Source organism: Myotis lucifugus, unplaced genomic scaffold (genome assembly GCF_000147115.1).
Source record: "Myotis lucifugus unplaced genomic scaffold, Myoluc2.0 scaffold_313, whole genome shotgun sequence".
NCBI classification, from domain to species: Eukaryota; Metazoa; Chordata; class Mammalia; order Chiroptera; family Vespertilionidae; genus Myotis; species Myotis lucifugus.
Window position 1 is genome coordinate 1,232,001 of NW_005871361.1, and position 21,525 is coordinate 1,253,525.

Sequence of the window (21,525 nt, forward strand, 5' to 3'; positions counted from 1 at the left end):
CCATTATTTAGTAGAAACATTTGAGAAACTCTGGATTAAGATGATCCAGGGGCCCCCTGCCTACTCCCCACAAGGTCAGCAGGCCTGTGGGCTGTGGCAGGAGGAAGCAGCCATGTGGTCCAGGCATTTGAAAGTCACCTTAGACCACGGTCTCCGTCCTCAACCTTGTTCCTAAAGGGAATAGGTGGTAAGAGATATCTAGGGAAATGCTCTGCACCTGTGACCTTCTTCCAGGAAAATGGCAGCACTCGCACCGGTGTGACGCTCCCACTGGTCCAGGGGTTCCCAACCTTTTTTTGGCCATGCCCCACCTAAGCGTCTCTAAAATCCTGATGCCCCCCCCCCCCCGTCCCCAACATATAATTCTTATTATCCAAAAAGTGAACTCCTATTCACGTGGAGGAAGCCTGAAAGGCCATTAACTTGGTCTAAACAAGCTTCCAAAGAACATGGCATCCATGAAAGAGAAAAAAGAACGAAAGGACAGTTGAAGTACTGAGGAAGAAATCACTAAGAAATTGTTTAAAAAATAATAATATGAAGTGATATGGAAAAACAGCAAATAAAGCTTCAAAACAATAGAGAACTGAAGTGCATAAATATGTCACAATACATATTTATATCCTGTATATGAGGCCTCTAGAACCATAAGAAATGCCAAAAATTCACTGTTAATAACTCATTCTCAAATTGCCCCCCTGTGGGGCGTCTGCTTCATGTTGGGAACCACTGCACTAGGCCTTCACGTGTGTGCGCACAGGGCCCTGGCGTTCACCGGCACGCCCACGTCCTCTTCACTCATTGGTTGCAGCCCCTGCCTTTACATGTTAGGCAGCGTATAGAGCACATTGCAATAAAATACAAACATTTTAAAATGCCAAATCAGTGTTACAGAAGTAGAGCCATTACCCCACTAGGTCATCCTCGCAGCCCTAGGAACAAGGCAGGACAGGGTTGGAGCCTTACTTTTCAGACCAGAAGCTGAGCCCAGCACTGCATTGTCCGTAATCATGTAGTGAAACAGAAGCAGAGCCCCAAGTGGGGCCCATACCCTGTGTCCCTGGTCTGTGCTTCCCTGGGGGCCTGGGAAGAATAGGCTTCCCCCCTCCTCTCCACACCCCTCCCACCTTTAAAAGCCTATGTGACCTCAGCCTTTTCTCCCCCAGGGAGCCTACTACACACAGCCGGTGTACGCTGCCCAGCCCCACGTCATCCACCACACCACGGTCGTCCAGCCCAACAGCATTCCCTCCGCCATCTACCCGGCACCTGTAGCTGCCCCCAGGACCAACGGTGTGGCCATGGGCATGGTGGCTGGCACTACCATGGCGATGTCAGCAGGTGAGGGCCATCTCTGTGTCAGCGTCCATTCATCCCTCTCCTCCAGGAACTCGTGACAGAGTGGAACACAGTCATGGAATCGACGTAGCATCATAGGAGAAACTCTGTGCCGGGGCTTCTGGGAAATAGAGGCGGGACCCTCTACTAGTAAATCCGTCTGCAGGGATGAGGACGATCTCACGAGGAGGGCATATTGAACTAGGCCTTTAAGGGTGAACGTGCGCTAGCCAGAGAAATGAAAGAGCAAAGGGCAGTCCAAGCGGAAAGACCATGAGTATGGCATGTTCACAGAATGGAAATGGCCTAAAGCACTTAGAAAATAGTGGTGTGAAGTTAGAGGGGTGGCTGGAGCAATCGGCAGAGATAAAGTGGGGAAGAATACCTATAGGTATCAGAGAAGGGGCTTAGGCAGAGGAGAGATGGGCTTGAAACATCCCCTCTGGCTGCAAGGTGGAGGCAGGATTAGATGTGGGGGCTCGAAGCACGCAGGACAGGGGAGGCTATAGTTCAGAGGAGAGATGATATGAGGACCCTGATGACAACAATGGCTCCAGGAAGGAGAGCATGGGGAATGTTACTTAGGCAGGAGCGTAAGGACCTGTCTCATAATTAGTTGTAATGCATGGGAGAAGCAGGAGTCCAGAAGGACTGTTCTCCATTTCTAGCTTACTCCAGAAATTAGACCCCCCCCCCCCCTCAGGGACCTGGAGGATGGGGTGGAAGAGAAGCCAGAGGAAGAGCAGGTTTAGGGACGTCAGGAGGAGTTGATACTCCAGAGAAGAGATGAGAAGACAAGAGGGCTATGCCTGATTTTTAGAGTCCCAACTTCTAAAGAATCAGCTGTCACCTTCTGAGGGAAGAGAGTACAAGGGGTCGAGTGGGTGGGAGGTAAGAGTTTGGGATTTTATTCTGCCCCAAGTGGAAATGGTTGTTGAGGCCTCTCATTCCCCAGATCACATCAGGGAGCTTTTGAATGCTGCTCGGTGCCAGCCTTGTTCAGTTCCTGGGTACCAGGTACCAATAGCTCAGACCAGAGCCCTGCCCTTAGGAACAACTAGGTTAGTGGGAAGCACAACCACATAAGCAAGTTACCCCTCAGGTATTTCTGCAGTGACAGGAGCATGCAGAGAGGAGGCCACTGGAGAAGGGATGGGCTCTGCCCTGGAGCATCAGAAAGCTTTTCCTAAGGAGATGAAACCTGGCCAGGTGGGGAAGGGCTGGTCATTCATGAGCTGGCGGGAGGAGGGGCCCCAGGCGGGGAGCAGCTGTGTGAAAGACCATGGCCTCATTCTCTCCATCCCAGGGCCCTGGGATGGCCTCATCAGCTTTGCTCTTCTCTCTCTGGTGCTCAGGTACCCTGCTGACTGCACCCCAGCACACCGCGATTGGGGCACACCCTGTCTCCATGCCAACATACAGGGCCCAAGGGACCCCTGCGTACAGCTATGTGCCACCACACTGGTAAAGCCTGCAGCCCATCCAAGTGAGTGGGGTCCGGGGAGGGAGAGGTAGGCGGGTGAGTGAACACTAGGACTGCTTTAGAATCCCAGGTGTCGTGGGGCAGGGACAGTTACCAGTTGCTTTCATGCTTCAGTTCAGTAATATCACTCTTAATAATGGTGTCACTTTACATATATTCTAAGTACTTAACATGTTATCTCATATCCCATCAGCTCTGTTGTACAGACAACTACATAGTTCAGCATCCCTAACCAGTAACAATGAAGCAGGGACTTGAACTCCAGGCCTCTAGTACTAAATTCTAGACTCTTTACCATACGGTCTTCACACTTTGAACTGTGGGCACCATTCTTCAACTGAAATCTTAATCAGATGTTGGCTCTGACTAGTGCCAACCCCCCGCCCCCTCCCCACCCCCCCACCGCCACCCTCCATTCCTCTTGCCTTCGGCAGCTTCTGAGGCAGTGCCAGTGAACCGCAGGGGACAGGGGTGTCAGCAGCTCTGCCCTCCACATCCTCCAAGGGCTGTTGCACTGGACAGGAAGCAGGCAGCTCTGCTGGGACAGCACAGAGGGCTCCCCAGGGGCGGGGAGGGGTCCCCTGGCTTCCTAAGTGGCCTTGGGAACACCACTGTCACTAACTGCTCTCCCCTTCCTCCCCAGATCTGGAGTCACACATTGTATGCAACTACTCAAGTCTTACAGGTGCTGGAGCAGTTCCCTAGCAGCACCACCTCTATTTGCAAGAAGAGACAACGGAAGTGCAAGGGTCACTTTATGCATCTTTAGCGGTTTTGATTTTTATTTTTGGTTTATGTAAAAGCTGCTTTTTCTAATCTCCTGCCTCTCCCCACTACCCTCCTCTTAGCCACGGCCCTTCCAGCTTCACCCCTCCTCCTACCTGACCAGGCACTTCCTCTCTGCTCTTCTTCTTTCCTTCCCCAAGCGTCCATTCCCCGGGGATCCCGGTCTAGCGGCAGGTAGAGAGTGGGGGTTATTGCAGTGGTTCAGCTGAAGGCACGATTTCCGATTTCCTTTGAAAAGCCTAACAGATGTAGCCCTTGGGTCCAGGGTGGGAACTCAGAGCTGTTGAGCAGGCTCCATCTTTGGGGGATTGTTTCCTTTTTTTATTTTTCTCAAGATTAGTTTAGGACATTACCATGTCCTGACACAAATGAAATGTCTTCTGAGAACCATCGCAACAGATCAAGAACAAAACACCTGATTAGGTAGGAGTGTTCATAGCAGCTTAATACCCCAGGTGAGAACCTGGGAAAAACAGATTTTTGGGGGAGATCTTGGGGGTGTGGGGAGCACTGTGCGAGGGAAGAGGGAGAGAGGTGCTTGCCTGCTGGCTTTGGTTTGTAAGGCCTCTGGCTAGATTGCCTGGGCCTAGACCCTCTGATTTGCACAGTAATGTAAACTGACCTGGCACTTCCTCAGAAGGTGATTTTGACCTCAGACCTGCCAAGCAGCTGCAGGGTGGTGGGCTCCCAGCCTCCCAAAGCCTTGGATGGCCAGGTGCCCTGTGTAACCCAGACCTTGGCCCCTGAGCCCCCATGGACCCACTCTGATGAGGAGCCAGCTCCTGATTAGCGTGGGAACCTATGGCATTTCTCTCCCTTCCTTCTGCCCTTCCCAGTGCCAGAGCTCACCCATCTGTCCTTGGGGCTGGCAGGCAGGCCAGGCTCTTGGTTACCTTTAGCCACTCATGGCCAAAGTGAAGGAACCACATTCCAGATGGGTGCTGGCAGCTCTGAAGGTCAGAATAGTGAAGGAAAAGCAATAGCAATAAACATTTCATAGACTCATGGAACTGAAGGGACCTTAGCAATCATCTCATCCATTCCCCTTTTTGACTGATGAGGAAGCTGAGGCCTGGAAAAGAGGAAAGGACTTCCCTGGATCTTGCAGTAAATTAGCATTAAATGCAGCCTTTCTACCTAGGGGCATGTTGCTCACAAAAATTTACCTAGGGATGGATTGGCTTGGTTTTGTAAAAATTAAGTCAGCAGTGCCCACATCTGGTGAGCTCTGGAACAGTATCTGTCTGGGTTTTTGTTTCTGTTCTTTTCCTCCCTAGACTCCAAAGGCAGGGGGAAGACTGGGCAGAGGTTACTTGGGAGCAGATGGCAGGAACAGAAATTGCAAATGAAGAAATAGCATTTGGAAATTCTGTGAAGACACCTGGAACTTATGTCCTGTACCTGACTCCAGCCCTAGGAGAATGAGCAGGTGTGCTGTCTGAAAGGAGGGTCCATGCATTTAGGACAGTAGCGCCTCATCCTGAGAGAAGAGGAGGACCAGGATGAGGCCTGGGAGAAGAGGGGTCCCTGGGTCAGGAGGCCCTGCTAGTCTCAGCTAGGAGCCTGGTTTGCTCCCCTGCACCTAGCACTTGGCTGGGCCAGCAGCCCCCCCTAGTGGGGGCAAGGACATTTACTGTACAGAGTGGGATCATTGATAATACTTGGGACTTTTAAATAACTTTTTCAATTTAAATTCATGCAAATGTGGACATATCCCTATCTCTACCTCCCATCACTCCCTAAATCAGGAAAAAAATCAGAAACCCTTGGGCCAGGAGGGCAAAGCCCATCAGCATCCTCAGCCCAGAGTCGGAAGTTGGGGCCAACCTTCTTGGCCTGCCAGGGACCTGGAGGACCAGTAAGGAGAAACCCAGCAGTTCTGAATGGTCTGTCCCGGGTGCTGAAGTTTCATTGTAAAACAACCAAGTTTCCCAGTGTTAATCCATTTTTTGCAAATACTTCCTTCTCCTCTCTGGTTTGTAAGGGTGAAGATGGTTTTAGATTATGTCATACATATTTGGAAAATGCCAAAATAATAATAATAGTAACAGGAAACCTTGGCATTTATCTATCAGGTGCTTCATAGATTTCAGAGCACTTCACAGCCTTTAATTTACTGGCCCTGAGACAGAGAGACATGGTCAGAGTTATTATACCCACTAGACAAATGAGGAGGCTGGTTCTAGAAGGAAAGGGAACTTGTCCAAAGTGAGCAGAACACTGGCATCCTGACAGGCTTTCTGAACCTGCTGCATCCAGATGGGCTGCAGTAGAACCAGAGAGGAAGGAAAAAAGAGGAGACTTAGGAATGACCTTGTTACTTTCGTTCTTTCTACACCAGTAAGTAAAAACTAATGTCTAGTACCTTGCAGTTCACAGAACAATTTCACATCCATCCTCTGATTTAATCCTGTGAAATAGATTATTCCTCCCATTTGACTTAGGAAACAAACTCAGAAAAGCAAAGTGACTTGTCTATCTGCTTTCTCTCTCCCTCCAGTTTGACTTATACACAGGCTTGCAGACTGATGCATCTATGCTCTGCACCCTCTCTTAGCCCTAGTATGTAACTCAAGATCAAAGACAGGCCCCAAGGCATAACCAAGGCACAGAAAGGCTGTAGTCTGAAGAGCCCAGGCCCAGCACCCCTTTTATAATATGAGTGTTGGAGCCTCGTTCTCTTGCTCTGATGGAGATCCACAAGCCTGGCCAGGCTAACATGACAATGAACTGCAGTGCTGGCCCCGCGTGTAAATCCCTCTCCACCCCCTCCACTGCCTCTCCCCAGTACCACAGCTTGGTGGCCAGCATTGGGGGTATATAGATGGTTCCAGTCACCAGCCAACCCTTTTACCCCCACCTCCCTTCTATTTGACTCCCTCTCAGTAGCCTGGGGCCTGGGAAGCTGGAGTGCCCCCAATCTGCCACATTTTGAAAATGTTTTAAAAATGTCTTCCCCATGAGACAGGACAATTGCTGCTCCTCTCTCTCTCCTGGTAATGATCCTAAAGTGATATCCCCTTCCCTAAATATTGAACAAGGACATACACCTGTCCAGAGTGTTTTCATGTACAAAGTACTTTGACGTTGATTGCCAAATTACCCATCTTAAAACTAAGTCTCAGAAGTCTTAAGACTTGCCAAAGGTCACAGAGCTCAAGAGAAAGAGCCAACACTTGAACTCTTCAGATCCTCTGCTCTTCCTGCTGGCACCTGCGGGTCTGAGTGGCAGGGGTGAGGAAGGGATGGCTTCCTGTCTGTCCCAGGGGTGAGGACCAGGACCTAGAGACGGTGCAGAGTCCTGACTCCTTATCCCAACTCTTACCTCTGGCCGCCCAAGTTGTTCCAAGTTTGAGGTATTTACTTCTAGAGGTCTGGGGGTGCTTCTTTGGAGGAGCTTGCTTTGTTCTGCGTGGCCTCCAGAAGTGAATCGTGGGACATAAAGTAGGGCCGGCCTCTTGGTCACCAAGTTCTGGTGGTGGTGTGCAGACAGGACTAGGCCAGTCTTAGCAAGGCCCTGGCTTAGCCAGGCCTGGAGCCCTGCATGTCAGATTCCTCAGCTCTGCTCCATGGCCCGAGAGGGAGGGCCGAGAAGGCGTGGGTCTTGGGCACAGCACTCTGACTAGAATAACTTGGATCTCACCGTGGCATTTCTCCTCGATTGCAGTTGAAAGTGTGTGGCAGCTCTGCTTTTCCATCCTGCATTCTACCACATCACTGCAGGGGATGTGGTGTTCAGCCACATGCCAAGCTTAGCAATCCAGAGGGGTTAGGTCAGGCAGTGGAGTGGGCAGGCGGGAAGCAGGATCACAGTAGAAACTCAGCCAGGCTAACATCAGATTCCACACCTGAGTCCCTGAGAGCTCAGGCTCCATGGGCAGGCCAGGCTGCTGCAGGATCTGTCCTTCACCTGCCCATGTTCCCCTCTCCTAGAGAACTCATTTCTGAAATTAGGCATTACTTGGTTCCAGGGCCCAGCCGTCAAAATTTCTGGCAGGCCAGCTTCAACATTCCATAGCCAACCTCGCCCGAACCAGACTCGATCCCACTCACTCAGCTTCTTTGGTGGGTACTTTCTGTCTTGCATGCTGTTGCGTTCAGCCCAGTGGCCAAGTGAGACACACAGGATTAGGACTGGCTGTCCCAAAGCCTGAAGGGAAACGAGCGCTCACTCTCCTGTGGCTGCATCCGCAGTCCCTAGGCTCCTTGCGTGGCGGTGAGACCCATACCCATCCCAGCTCCTGGTACAGGGGTGTTTTCCTTCCCGGAGAGAACAGATAGAACAGCTTTGCAGATAAGTACCAGCCCCTGGGAGTCAAATGGGTGAAATCATCTTTGAGCTGGACCCCAGCAAGACCAGCATCTGCAGGCTCCAGCCTTCCTCCTCGAGCCTGAGAATCGGGAAGAGTGGGACTGCCCAGAGACCACCTTCTCGGGTCAGCAGATTGTGTGCATCTAGGGTGGGACTTGAGCTTCTCCTCACCAAGGGGAGGCCAGACCAGGCCTCTAGCAACTTGGAGTTGTAATGACCTTTAAAGGCCCAGCGCCTGTCCCCCTCTCCTGTTTCATATCACCTGTTCTCATGGCATGTAACATCCCTGTGAGAGTATTGTATATGATTTTGTATTTTTTAATTCATTTTAATCTACAGGTTGGAATCTGATTTTTAAATTTTATTGGAATTCACATTTTAAAAGGAAAAACATTTAAAATAATAATAATAAACCTTTGACCAGTGTCTTCCAAGTAGTTGATCAAAGAACTTATAGGTGTTTTCAAACACAGCCTGGAGTGCAAAGATGGGAAAGCCCCATGGCCTCGCTTGTGTATATGAAGTGTAAATCTGGTTTGGTTTTGTTTTGGATTCTTTTGGGATTTTGTTTTGTTTTGATCAGATAGTGATCATTCTGAAAGATTGAAGCCAAGAATTTGTAACTATGATATTTACTGTAAGCTGTAGAACATTCAATAACTATTAAAAAAAAGTTTCCCAAAAAAGTCGGGGGTGACCAGGCTGGTGGTTATTGGGGCAGGGGACACAGACCACCTCCTGGCCAGTGAGTCCCTGGCTTCTTCCCAAGTTGGTCCTAAACTTGTTCTCACAGGCAGGCCACACCTGTGCTGCATCTCCCTGCAGGCACAGGGGCTGCCCTGGACTCACCGCTGAGGGGCTGGGTAGTGGCCATCAGCACCTGGACAAAGGTGTGTCCTACAGAAGCACAGGGAAGCCAGGGATGATGAAGGCTGACATCTGTGTGCTCACTTACGTGGCTGGTGCCGCACGTGATGCCTGGTAACTCTCAGAATCCTCACAACATGATGGGAAGTGAGTCCTGTTGTTAGGCCTGTCCTCAGGAGGGACGGCTCGGGGGTAAGTACCCTGACCAAGGTGACAGCTGGGGAGGGCAGAGGTGAACTCACCGTAGTCGGCTCCACATTCCAGGCAGCACCCCAGAGGAGGCGATGCCTGACTTGCTTAAAGGGCCAGTCTGTCAGGTGGGAAACCAAGGAAGGTGCGTGGTCACCATCCAAATGTTCATCAAGTGCTGGCAGTTTTGCATCCTAAACATCTCACTCTTGTCTCCCCTCTGGACAAAGCCACTACCCCAGTCCAGGTCGGGGCTTCTCCTCCTGGTCATTGTGGCCACCATTTCCTTCCAGGGCCTGGCCCCCCACGGATCTATGCTCTCCTAGCCTCCAAGCACTCAACCTCTTCCACTGGAGAGAAAACAGGCCCAGGTTGGCTAACTGACCTGGCTCACACTGGGCTGTAATTACAACCCAGACACCTCTTCAGCCTTTTCCACAGCCTCACTCTGCCGCCATCGCACCATCCCCAGCTTCCCCTCCTGTGCTCACCTGGTGAGCAGCTCAGGTGTGGGAGGGGAGGGCACCTCTGCCCACAGCCAGTGCCAGGCTGTCACAGCAGCTCTGCAGGGCAGGAAGGGGATTTTCCCCAGGAACTTGGCTCCAGGGCCCAGAGCAGGCAGGGAGGCAGAGAACGGCCCAGCACCCACATTCTGACCCCACCCTGTCCTCCAGGTCCCATCCCTGCCAGTGGCCTGAGCCAGCCTGGAGCTCAACAGCTGGCAAGGCCATCAGGACCTAGAGGGGACAAGCCAGGAGAGCTTCCAGGGGTGAGGGTGAGGATGGGGTGCTGCCTCTATTTGGGAATGGAAGAGCAAGGACTTTCTCATAGGGGAGTTATACAGTGGGGCCTTGACTTACAAGTGTCCCGACTAAGGAGTTTTTTGAGATACCAGATGTCTCTCAACCGATTTTTTGCATTGAGTTGATAGAGTAATTTGAGTTAACGAGCTCCTTAACAGCTCGGTCTCAGAACGAATTAAACTCGTAAGTCAAGGCCCCACTGTATTTGCAAGCAAAGAAACTGTGATCATTCAGCCCAGAAAAGACCCTAAAATCTGGGTCTGATACATCTGCGTTTGGGGGAAGGAGCTCCTGGAGGCCAGGAGCATCAGACACACCCCTCCCTTGACCTCAGGTCCTCCTCGCCCCTGGGAGCTGGCCTCACCATCCCCGAAGGACAGGTAAACGCCCAGCCACACCTCTCTTACCTTCTGGCATCAGACAATCGGGGGTCTGGAGGGAAGCAGTGTTTGTTCCCCCAGGTCCTGGCACCAAGGTGGGAGTGCCCCTTACCTGGCCTGGGGAGCCCTTTCTCAGTCTCTACCCTGGCTGATCCTGAATGTCCTCATCCCAGGCGAGAGGGCATCTAGAAGGCACGGCCTCACCCTCACCCGGTGGGGCTGAGTCCCAGGTGGAACGGAGTTGGGTGGCTGAAGAGACACTGAAAAGCTAGACCCTGAGATACAGCCAACAGCTGGCAAATAAGGAGGGAACCGTCCTTGGCTGCACGGTGATGCCTGCCAGCCCCCCACAACCGACACCGTCCCAGAGTCTGACAGCCTTTGGTGCTCCAGACAGTTCCTCCTGATGTCCAGCCTCCGTCTCCTCCCTCCCTCTCCTAGAGCTTTGTCCCCTGGCTCCTCAGAGGTGCCCTTCCTGTCCTGCCCACTGGGAAGCCCCGAGAGAGGAGGCGGGGAGAGCTGGAATCTCAAGGCATGTCCACCAGCCTCCCCTGAAGGGCAGAGCTTTCTCTGAAGCAGCCAGGCCCTGCAAGGCTGCTGCCCAGTAAAGGCCCACAGGAGTCCCCTCCACACTCCGAGGCCTCTTTCCTGTTAGCTCTCTCCCTGGAGTCTTAAGGTCTCACCACCCATGGCCTGGCACAGTCCGGCTGCTGCAGGGAGCTCAGCCCACTCAGCCTGGCCCTGCTCTCGCCATGCCCTTGAGATGACACCAGCCACATCCCTGGTCTGCTAACACGGACCCTGCATTCTTCCTGACTCCACAGCAGCAGCACCTGGCCTTGTGCCCCACCGTCTCCCATTCCCCTTCCGGGGTACTGCACTTTCCCGCTTTCCTTCCACCTTGCCAGTGCCCTGAGCCCTCTCCCTGGAACATGTCCCCCCACCCACCCCGGCCCAGCCTAGTACTGGTAGCAATGCCTACCTGAGTACTTCCAGATGTTCTCTCCAGATGCTCAGGACACTCAGGACTACTGCGCCTCTTTACCCACCCAGCTGTCCCTAATCCCTTGACCTACATCCCATCACCAAGCCCTGGCGGTCTGTCCAGGAATCTATTGGACCCATCTGTTTCTATCACCCACGCAGCCCCGCCTCCACCATCTCTTGCCTGGATGTTGGCAACAGCTTCCTTGTGGAACCTGCGCTCCTGCAGCTCCCCCACCCGCCAAGAACAGGCTGACCGTGCCCTTCCCCCTCCTACATGCTTTAGGAGCTCCTTGGGGTCCGAGAGCCCACGTGGCTGCCTTCTGATGCCCACCCCACCCGGTCTCCACACCTGGCAAGATGGTTCTACTTCCAGCCTCTCCCGCTCCTCATTCCTGTTGATGGCTGGCCTGTGCATACGCTGTTGCCTCTGTGGCGCATGCTGCCCCTTCCACATTACCCAGCTCCCAGGATGTCTTACCACATCGTCTTCCAGGCTCCACTTCCTCTAGAGCTGTGTGTCCAGTACAGAGCCACTAGCCACAGGTGGCTATCGGAGCCTTTGAAATACACTGGTTCATAAGATGTGGTTTAAGCGTAAAACACCAGCTTTCAAAGCAAAAGTATCAGTGGCTCATTCACAATTTTTATAATGACTGTATAATTAAATGAAAATATTTTAGACGTATACTGGGTTAAGTAGAATGCATTATTGATATCATTAAAATTAACTTCACCTGCTTTTTTTTTTTTTTTACTTTTTAAAATGTGGCTATTAGAAAAATTTAAATTACATACATGACACACACTATATTCCGCTGGATGGCACTGCCCCGAGGGGCTTCAGTGAGAACCAGAGGGGGTGAGGGGCCTCCCCCGGCCCCACTTCACTGGCTGCCAATGAGAAGGCCCCTCGAAGGGGCATGGCCTGTGCCACACACAGTGCCTGACAGATTCAGGGAATGGACGGACGACCTGGGAAGAGGCACAGGGAAAAGAAGCTCCTCATGACACAACGCTCCCACCTTTTATTCAACAAATGGATGGGGCTGGAGACGCAAGGACAGGGCAACAGCACAGTTTCAATAAATAAGAAATGGGGCAACAGTGGGGCCCGTGCCTGCACAGCCCACATAAATAACCAGGTTGCCGAGCCAGGGTGGAGACGGGCGGGGCAGTTGCCCGCACTGCCCACACTAAGGGACAGACACACCAACACCACAGGGACACAGACCACCTAAGGCAGAGGTGCCTCTCCAGCCTGTCACACACCCTCCCCCAAAGCTCCTGATATCGTGGGGGTGGCTGGGCCCCACCCAGGTCAAGTCTGTTTTATCAATTTGAATAAATAAAAACAGCAGGGTCGGAGGCAGGCACATGCATGAAGCCCCTTCTGGAGGCAGAGCCATGGATGGGCAGCCCCATGGGGGCCTTGAAGGCGGAGGCCCTGGAAGCAGCAAAAATGGGGCCAGATAAAGCTACTAGTGGGAGGGGTGGCCAGGAGGTAAGCTCGCACCCACGACACAGCCCAGAGCCCGCAGGGAGCTGGAGAGGCCCTGGGCACTGAGACTTCACAGTCAGAAAAAGGGGGACCCAGAGATGGCCAGGGACTTGCCAGGGAATAGAACCCAGGGATTCAGACTCCCTGCCCGTGGCATGTTGTTGCCCCTCCCCTTCACAGGTCCTGCCGGGAGAGGAGGGGAGGCACATCTGCTCTGGGGCCCTGGACAGAGGCAGGAGGTGGCTAATTACCAAGGGTGGGGCCAGGGGTGCCAAGCAGAGGGCCCCTCCCACCATCACGGCCTGGCCTCCTGGTGGCACAGAGGATCTCACGGGTCCCAGGATCTGACCAGGGCACAGGGTCAGGGGCATCCTGCAGGGAAGGAACTGGGTGGCAGGGACGGGTGGGCTTTCAGCTTGCTCCTGTGTACTGCGCCTGCCGCGGCCTCCGCGCGGGGGCAGACACTGCCACCTCCAGCCTTGCCGTTTTGTCTGCTGGGCCATTGCTTCTTGATCCTTGCAGGCCCAGCTGCAGCTCGACCTCCTCCAGGAAGCCTTCGGAACCTCCCAGGACAGGGCTGTAGTGCCCTCAGATGACCAGGTTGCTCTCACTTAGCCGGACCACATAGCGGCTCTCCTGGGGGACAGGAACGAGTGGTCAGAGCTGAGGCTCCAGGAAAGTGGCCCCTGCCCAGGGGTCCCTGCACCTCCGCCCCTGCCCCATCTGCAGGCAGGGTAGACACTTCCTCTCTGTGGCCCTCACCTCGGCCTTCTTCTCTGCTGGGGGCTTTGGCCACTTAGTATGGCTTCCACTACTTCCCAGTAGTGCCCGCTGCTCAGTGGGGTGGCCAGCTTGTGGGGAGTCAGTGAAATCACCCACTGAGGGCCCAACCTCCGTGATGGTCTTCACCTCAGAGGCCCATGAATTTGTCCGCTGCTCAGGAATTCGGGCCACGCGGAACCTGTGAAGAGAGGTGGTGCAATCATCCCCCGATTAGAGGAACCCCAAAGTAGAGAAGGCAGCAGGTTCATTGGTCAGAGCCTGAGCCCTTCCCACACCCTTTTATCCACAGATGAGCCCCCAACCCTAGTTTGCAGGTAGGCCCTTGGCCTGAGGGGCCCCAGGTGTGACAAGTAGCCAGGATCCTGCCTCAGGGACCCAGGGCTCCATGTGAGAGCATCGCTGAGCAGACCTGACTTCTCCCTGGTCACCCCACTGCCCAGAGGCACCTGAGGCCAGGAAGGGAGGTGGGGCGTCACCAGGCAAGGTATTTGGGGCTCAACCTGGGGCTCACACCCTGGCTGTCGTCTCTCCCTGACCCTGCTTCGTCTGTGCCCACCTCACCTGCCCACAGACAAGATAGTGATCTCGCCCTGGCGTCCGGCCTTGGCCCCGGCCTTGGGCGCCCTGGCTGGGTTGGGCAGATATCTGGGAGTGGGCGTGGTAGCGGCCGCAGCTTCAGGGGACAGCAGCACCTCGGGCCACTTCTGGTTACAACGGGAGCAGCAGACGCCAGAGAGCGAGGCCAGGCCCTGCACGGTGTGGAGGTGGTGGTAGTGTGGGCAGATGTACGGCATGCTGGGTCTGGGCGGCAGCCTATGGAGGGCACAGGTGGCAGTGGTCACGAGGGCAGACCAGGACCAGGAGACCACAGAAGGTGGTGAAGGGTATTGGGGTGACAGGAGAGGGAGCATCCCCAGGTGGTGAGTCCCCAGGAAGTGGGCTGATTCGCTGGGTATGGGCTCCCCTTACCACCTGCCCACTCACCTGGGCACAGGCCGGTGGCTGGTTTGTACCAGCTGTTTGCTGTGATACTCCTTCAGCAGCTCCTCCAGGGCCGCTGCGTTCTCTGTGGGCAGCTGAAGTCAGAACCCGGCTCTGGGCCATGAGGGGCACTCCCCCAGGACCCCCTGTCTCAGTACCAATCCCCTGACCTACCTGCCATCCCCTCCCTGCCTGGGGCACGTGCCTTTTCCTCCCCCCACCCCCCACCTCCCCAATCAGGCAAGAACAGGGGGGAAAGGGGGCAGCACCATCCATCACACAGGTCAGAGGGGGAGGCTGGCCCGGTGACCCCTGAGGCTGCCTCGCAGGCTCTGAGAGGAGACCCTCCTTTCCTGGGCACAGGGATACTCAGGCCTTCTCCTCACCTTTCTTCTCCGTGATCAGGCGCACCAGGACCCCGATGGTGTCCTCGTTGGCGTCTTCAGCCCCGTAGGCGGGGTTGTTCCCTGGGGTCAGAAGAGGAGGACTGTGATTCTGGGGAAGTGAGGAGGGTGGAACCCCAGACTCTGGAGCTATACCAACATGTGGCAGCAGAGGGCGCACCAAGCCTTCCTCGGCGCTGGGCTACGAGCCTGGGTGTTTGCAAACCCGTCCAGGCCGCAGCTCTGAGAAGCCCATTATCACCCTCACTGCTCAGCATCTCTGCTCCCTGCACCCAAAGCCCCGGTGCTTAGCAGTGTCAGGCCCATCTGAACTCCACCGTTCCTGCAGAGAGAGTGTGGGTCTGGCAGCGCTTCTGGGGCCTGCCCTCTCCCCACTCAGCCAACAACTCCTGCAGACACTGCCAGTCCCAGGCCTGTTACCTCCCCGCACACCCTCCTGTCTATAAGCTAACAGGGCGCTTGGCTTAGGGCCCAAGCCTCAAAGGCAGGAAAATGGGCCACGTGCTCAATCCTGGGCCAGCAGCAAACAGCTCCTAGGACAGCATTTTGAAAGACCCTAACTTAACTCTGGTGCCGTGTCACATATAGAAATTTTTTGATATTTGCAACCATAGTAAAACAAAGATTTATATTTTTGATATTTACTTTATATATTTAAATGCCATTTAACAAAGAAAAATCAACCAAAAAAATGAGTTCACGTGTCACCTCTGACACGCGTGTCCTAGGTTCGCCATCACTGACCTAGGACTTGTACTGAAAGCAGCCAGCAGTTAAAGTTAGTCCTGAGCTGGGAAAACAAGGGAGTCCCGGGCGTGGTGGCCTGAGTTACCAGGCCTAAAGCTCCGGTCTCCATCCTGCCCCCAATCCCACACCCCAGACTTCATCATCAGGAGTCGGGAAGGGCTCTGGCCAGGCCCAGGCAGCCTGAGGCACTGGCACAGGAGGTGCCATTTCAATCTCAACTTGGCCACAAGGCTCCTATGGGCAATATGTGTGCACATGCCCTCCTGGCCTTCGGGTAGAGGGGGGTGTGGGGAGGAGACAAGGGGGCCGAGGGCCCTGGGGTGGGGGTGGGGGAAACACATGTCTCCCTTTGGTCTGGGACTCACAGCTCAAACCACAGCCTGGAAACCCAAGCCTCGCCTGGTGCCCGCCCAAGACAGCTGCCCTTCGGGCCAGAGGTCAGAGGTCACTTTGAGGATCGAGTAGGAGGTCAGACCCTCGAACCACACACACACTGTAGCCCTGAAGAGTTCAGACCCCTTCAGCCAGGCATGGCTGCACCCAAAGTGGGAATCCCACTACAGCCACTTCACCTGCTCTATCCGTCACCACCTTGAGCCACCTCCTCCTCCCTTCTACCTTGTCAGTGGCACATGCAGCACCTCCAGGAAGCCCTCCTGACTTGCCCTCTGCAGGCCTCTCCCTGTCAGACCCTTCGGGCCAAGCAGGATCCCTCGGGCAGCCCCCAAGCTGAGCTGGGCCGGCCCTTGCCCTCTGGCCTCCCCACCAGGACTCCGGGCCAGCCTCACCGCTGCCTCCACCTCCAGGGCCGGGCCCGACTTCCTTGTTGGCAGTGCAGTGGTAGCCCTTCCGCTTGAGCAGGTTACACACCAGGATGCCCAGCAGCCCCATGAGGCAGAAGATGGGCACGATGGCGATAACTGCGTACGGGGCCGCCGTCTCCTCAGGGCCGCCTGCCCGCGTGCTGTTCCCAGGCGGCCGAGTCTCCCCGGTGCCTCTGGCCCCTGCTGCCGCCGCCACACCACGCCGGGTCCGCCTTCTCCGCTCTGAGCACCACGGAGGACAGAGGCATGGAGAGAGAATCACACAGTGGGACCAGGGCCCGAGCCAGGGTGTGCATGTATGTGTACGTGGGTGTGCGTGGACGTGTATGGGCGCTGATGTGTTCAGAGCTGCCCACGCCTTGCCATGTTGGGGAAACAAGGTCCAACTCACCCCCAGCCCCTCCTATTTGGCCATCTGACTAGTCAGCGTGAGCAAGGCCCCTTCAGGCCGCAGGGTGGTCAGAACCTCATCCCCCGTCACCCCTCCTGCTGGGTCAGAGGGATGAGCAGATGGCACCCGTGTGCGTGCCTGGGCACAGGGACACTGGGTCCTGCCTCCCCATGACCTGGTCCATGAGTTAGCTGCCCTGACCGGTAAGAGGAGGTGCGTGTGTGTATGTGTACAAGCATGTGCGCTCACAGTCATCTGCATGTGTGTTTAAGGGGATGAGGATGGGGGTCAGACAGGTCAGGATGTGAGTCCTCCTGCTGAGTGGCCTCTGCCACTCAGAATGACTTGGGCCAACAGAGAGCCAGTGGAACAACTGACCACATCCTGCTGGACACCCCCTGGCTGTTCACCTTCCCTGTGCTGAGGGAATGAGGACCCTGCTGCCCTAGATGGACACTGTGGGGGTCCCTGGGCTCAAGCTCACCAGACCCCCTCCCACACATACCCTAGGCCCCATGCCACTCACCATAACAACTGCGAGGACCCAGAGGTGTCCAGGAGCACGGCTGACAGGGAACACGGGGGACCTCTGAAGGGGCAAACCACCTACGGGGGGGAGACATCACTGAGACCCAGAACTTTCCTCAAAGAGACTGGACTCCTTCCTACTGGACACCCACACTGGTCCTTACCCTCCCATTTCACAGATGGGAGGACTGAGGCCCGCTCAGGGGCTGGGCGAGGCTGGGGCCAGGATCCAGAGTCCTGGTCACCTGGCATGAACTCCCACACCCCACCCCATGGCTCACCCAGGCCGGCAGTCTCCACATAGTGTGTCTTGAGTCACTGTGCCCGCCCGGGCCTCCAGCCTCCCTCGAAGGCTGCAGCGGGAGTGGGACTGGCATGGGCTAGAGCCCCACGAGGCTGAGAAGGTGCCCAGGGGGCAGGACCTGCATAATGTGCCCTGCCCCAGGTCCTGTGGGAGGGAAAGGGTGAGAACGAAGCCAGGAAGCCCGTCCCTGGCCCTCAGGAGTCTTCTTAGGACAGGGCGGATGGGCAGGGCGAGCTCACCAGGTTGGGCTCCTCCCCGGGTGGGCACTGCCAAGGGGTCGTTGATGTTGGCATAGCCAGAGGCCAGGGCAGCAGCTGGAAGAACAACGGGCAGGGCACACTGAGCAGAAAGCCCTGGGCCATGGCACCTCTGGGCTGTCTCTCCACCACCCGCCTCCTGATGCCCAGGAGTGGGGACTGAAGACCCCAGGCCTCAGGGATCCTCTCTAACCTCACCCTCACGCGGCAGGTAGAGCCTGCTCGTCCCGGACCTGCCCAGGGAGGGAGAGAGCACATCTGTGCTGGAAATGCTGGAAAGCCCCGGCCAGGCTGCTCAGGACCTCCAGCCTCTGAGTCACACCTCTTCCGTCCTGGACGAGGGGGGATGCTTCCGAATTCCTCTCAAGTTCCGCCCTGCTTCCTGCTGCCTTGCCCCCCAGCACAGCCGGCCTCTGTGCATCACCCCTGGGGCCAACGCTGCAGCTGGCACTTCCTATTCTGGGCCCTTGGCTGAGTCTCCAGCACCACATCCTCCTCCGTGACCTCCCCGTCACCCAGGCCACCCCTGCACCACACAGGGCGGGAACGTCCCAAGAGAAGGGTCCCTACTCGTGTCCCAGCCATTCCATTGGGAGCTCCCTCTGCTTCCCTTTCCAGGTGTGAACTGTCTGCCCTGAACCCTGTGCTGTGGGGAGACCCCCTGGTCCTCTGGTTTTGCTTTGGGGGTGGCAGGTGCAGAGTAGAGCCATCCGTCCTGAAGGGCAGAGGGAATGTTACGGAGGAGGCTCTGGGGACCGCCTCAGGCCCAGGCCTGGCTCCCGGCAGCAGTCAGTGTGGGCCAAGAGGCTGTGCGAGGGTCAGACGGCTTCCCGGGAAGAGCCGAGAACCAAGCGCACCCCAGCACGGGTCCTGAGCAGCCTTTTTTTTTTTTTTTTTTTTAAATATATTTTATTGATTTTTTACAGAGAGGAAGGGAGAGAGATAGAGAGTTAGAAACATCGATGAGAGAGAAACATCGATCAGCCGCCTCCTGCACATCTCCCACTGGGGATGTGCCCGCAACCCAGGTACATGCCCTTGACCGGAATCGAACCTGGGACCCTCCAGTCCGCAGGCCGACGCTCTATCCACTGAGCCAAACCGGTTTCGGCCCTGAGCAGCCTTTACCCTCCACCTCCTCGCAGGGCCGGGCTCAGGGCTCAGGGCTCGGCGATTCTGCTGTCCCCACCACATCCCATCCCCAACTCACCACAAGGAAGCAGGACAGCGGCCAGTGCGGTGGAGGGCTCAGCTTCATCCTCAGCTTCCTCCTCAGGCCCTGTGGTCCCCCGCCTAGGGCAGACGGAGGGGAGGCTCAGGAAGAGAGCAGCTGGCTTCCAGGACAACTGGAGGGAAGTGTGTGAGGTCTGCTGGGCAGGCAGCGCTCTGGCGAGGCTGGGCCTACACTTACTGCCGCCCCCCTTCAGCCCTCAAGCCTGAGTAGAGCAGGGGGTGTCCTGTCCGGGGCCAGCCTCCCGGGGCAGCACAGATGGGAGGAGGCTTCCCAGGGGGTCGGGCTTCCATAAACAGCCAGGTGCCCTGGGCACGGGCAGGGGGGCCTGGGAGGAAGGAAGCCTGTGACTGCATCCCTGCGGATGGGGGTAAGAGAGCTTGCAACAGCCCGCCCCCTCCTCAGGCTCCTGCCCCTCAGAACATGCAGGCCTCACGCATGCCCCCTCTCCTGCTCGCTGCCTTCACTCTTGCTGTTCCTGCTCAAAGAGGGCCCTTCCTCCCACCCTTCAAAGCCCAATACCAGGCGACTCTCCCCAGAAGCTTCTCTAGACCACCAATCCCCAAAGCTGGGTTAGGCCCCCAGAGCTCCTGCATGACCCCCAACTCCACCACAGTCCTGGCCCTCTCGTGTCCACTGTCCACCCCCAGCTGACTTCCCCACAAGGACCTGGGGGAGGTCCTGGGGGTGGTCATGGTGCCCAGCGCTCAGCCTCCCTCCTCCCTTGGGCACCTCCTGTGTGCCAGGCATAGGGAATAATATGAGTCTGAGCGAGACGGACAGTGTCCTGTCCTCAGGGAACTCACACCACAGGGTTGACCAACGGCCAACTGGCTAGATCCCCGTGCAATGGGCACTGGCTGAGAGGCTGAGGTGGCCTCTCTGAGGGAAGTCTCCGGCCAGTGGGCAGGGTGGGAACAGCAGAAGGACTGGCTCAGACAACAAGAGGAAGTTCCCAAGGAGCCCTTCCAGGCTCAGGAGGGGGAGGGGATCGATATTTGTCTGGCCAACGCCGCTGGCCAGGTGGGGCCTCTGACCCTGAGGGGTGGCGCTGGAGAGCCCAGTCCCTACCCCAGGGCCCCAGCAGGTTGAGGGGACCCTGCCTGGTGCCCCAATCTCCTTGGGAGAGCCCCTCAGCCTATGGTGGCCCGGGCTTCCCACTTGAAGAAGGAACCGGAGGACAAGGATCTGGCCTCACTGAATGGCCTGGCCCAGCACGGACCTCGCAGGCAGGGGCTGGGTCACACCACAGGAGGGGGAAGGGGAGGAGGAGGCGCAGCGGCCACACCAGGGACTCTCCAGGTCGCTGGCAATGGCTCCGGGCCCAAGGCCAGCTCAGGGGAAAACCTGGGACAGAACAACGGGCCAGAGTAGAGTGAAGGCCGCACCCTGGCAGTCAGCACCCAACAGGTGACAGACACCCCCTGACCTCTCCCCCGCCCGCCCCGCCCCCTCTCACGCGGTCACAAGTCTTCCTTTCTAGTGTCTGCCCCACAGTGAACCTTCACCCGGGCAGCTCCCGCTCAAACCCCCCTCCCCGAGCCCCCCAGCCCCCCGGTCTTCATAGGCTCTAACCCATAGGCTGCCTGTGCGCCCCAAGTCCTCAGGCTGGTCCCAAAGCCCTGCCCGGTCACCAGACCCAGCGCCCCTCCATGCCCCTGGGGAGGGCTCAGAGGGCTGGGGCAGGAATGAAATGTCAGAGACACAACAGCCACATCCCCTGTCCCACCCCTGTCCCACCCCTGGCACCTGCGGGGTGACCTGAGCCCATGGGGAGGGCTGTGCAGCTGCTCATCTCCAGACAGGCAGGGAGCTGTGATCCTGAGGCTTCCGGGAGCAAAATGGGGGTCCCAAGGCCCAGACTTAAGCCAGCGAGGACCCACTTAGGCGCATTCACAGACACGCACCGCCTCGAGCCCTGCCGCCCTCCAATTACGTACCTTCTAATTACCCCAAACCGGCACTTACCCCCGTCTAGCCCCCAAGCCTCTGCTTACAGCCGCCGCCCCAGCCCCACACTCAGCCAGACTGAGCCCCCAAAGGGCCTGCCCAGTCAGGCAGCCGCCAGCCAGCTGCCCCCCTCAGCACCCCCTTCCCACCATCTCAGCCCTGAGCCTTGGAACCTCCATCACAAAGCAAGTTCAGACCAAAGCCCCTGGGCTGGGTGGGGGTCTGGGAAGGCTCCATCCCCACCCCCTGCTGGTCCTGGAGGCCAAGCAGTCGGTGACTTCCCAAAGCCTGCACCTCCCATGGCTTCTCAGAGAGGGCAGGAGGGCAGACCGAGGCCCTGGGAAGCGCAGTGCCCACAGCCAGGGGCCTCTCCGCCTGCCTCCTGCTCCCGGCAGAAGAAGCCCTCGAAGCCCTCGGGGGTCTCAGGGGCAGAGAAGGAAGTGAGCTTGGAGGTCACTCCTCCTAGAGCAGAGCCTCCTCGC

At 56.5% G+C, this 21,525-nt stretch overlaps 2 protein-coding genes across 7 annotated transcripts in view; one reads left to right on the forward strand and one right to left on the reverse strand.

Annotated features, from left to right (window-relative positions):
• Positions 1-8,605, forward strand: part of FAM168A (family with sequence similarity 168 member A) — a 69,016-nt gene extending 60,411 nt beyond the window's left edge. For all 5 annotated transcript variants that reach the window (XM_023764040.1, XM_014465908.2, XM_014465909.2 and 2 more), the window contains 3 exons: positions 1,167-1,341; positions 2,694-2,824; positions 3,465-8,605. In XM_023764040.1, the coding sequence (XP_023619808.1) occupies positions 1,167-1,341; positions 2,694-2,806 (288 nt within the window). In that variant the 3' untranslated portion in view covers positions 2,807-2,824; positions 3,465-8,605. The remainder of the gene's footprint in view (positions 1-1,166; positions 1,342-2,693; positions 2,825-3,464) is intronic.
• Positions 8,606-12,150: 3,545 nt separating this feature from the next.
• The window catches only part of RELT (RELT, TNF receptor), a 10,762-nt gene continuing 1,387 nt past the window's right edge, over positions 12,151-21,525 (reverse strand). For both annotated transcript variants that reach the window (XM_006100479.3, XM_023764039.1), the window contains exons 2-11: positions 19,073-19,155; positions 17,845-17,919; positions 17,583-17,749; positions 17,300-17,379; positions 16,347-16,604; positions 14,794-14,874; positions 14,411-14,492; positions 13,988-14,239; positions 13,406-13,604; positions 12,151-13,279 (exon numbers count right to left, since the gene is read on the reverse strand). In XM_006100479.3, the coding sequence (XP_006100541.1) occupies positions 13,232-13,279; positions 13,406-13,604; positions 13,988-14,239; positions 14,411-14,492; positions 14,794-14,874; positions 16,347-16,604; positions 17,300-17,379; positions 17,583-17,749; positions 17,845-17,919; positions 19,073-19,155 (1,325 nt within the window). In that variant the 3' untranslated portion in view covers positions 12,151-13,231. The remainder of the gene's footprint in view (positions 13,280-13,405; positions 13,605-13,987; positions 14,240-14,410; positions 14,493-14,793; positions 14,875-16,346; positions 16,605-17,299; positions 17,380-17,582; positions 17,750-17,844; positions 17,920-19,072; positions 19,156-21,525) is intronic.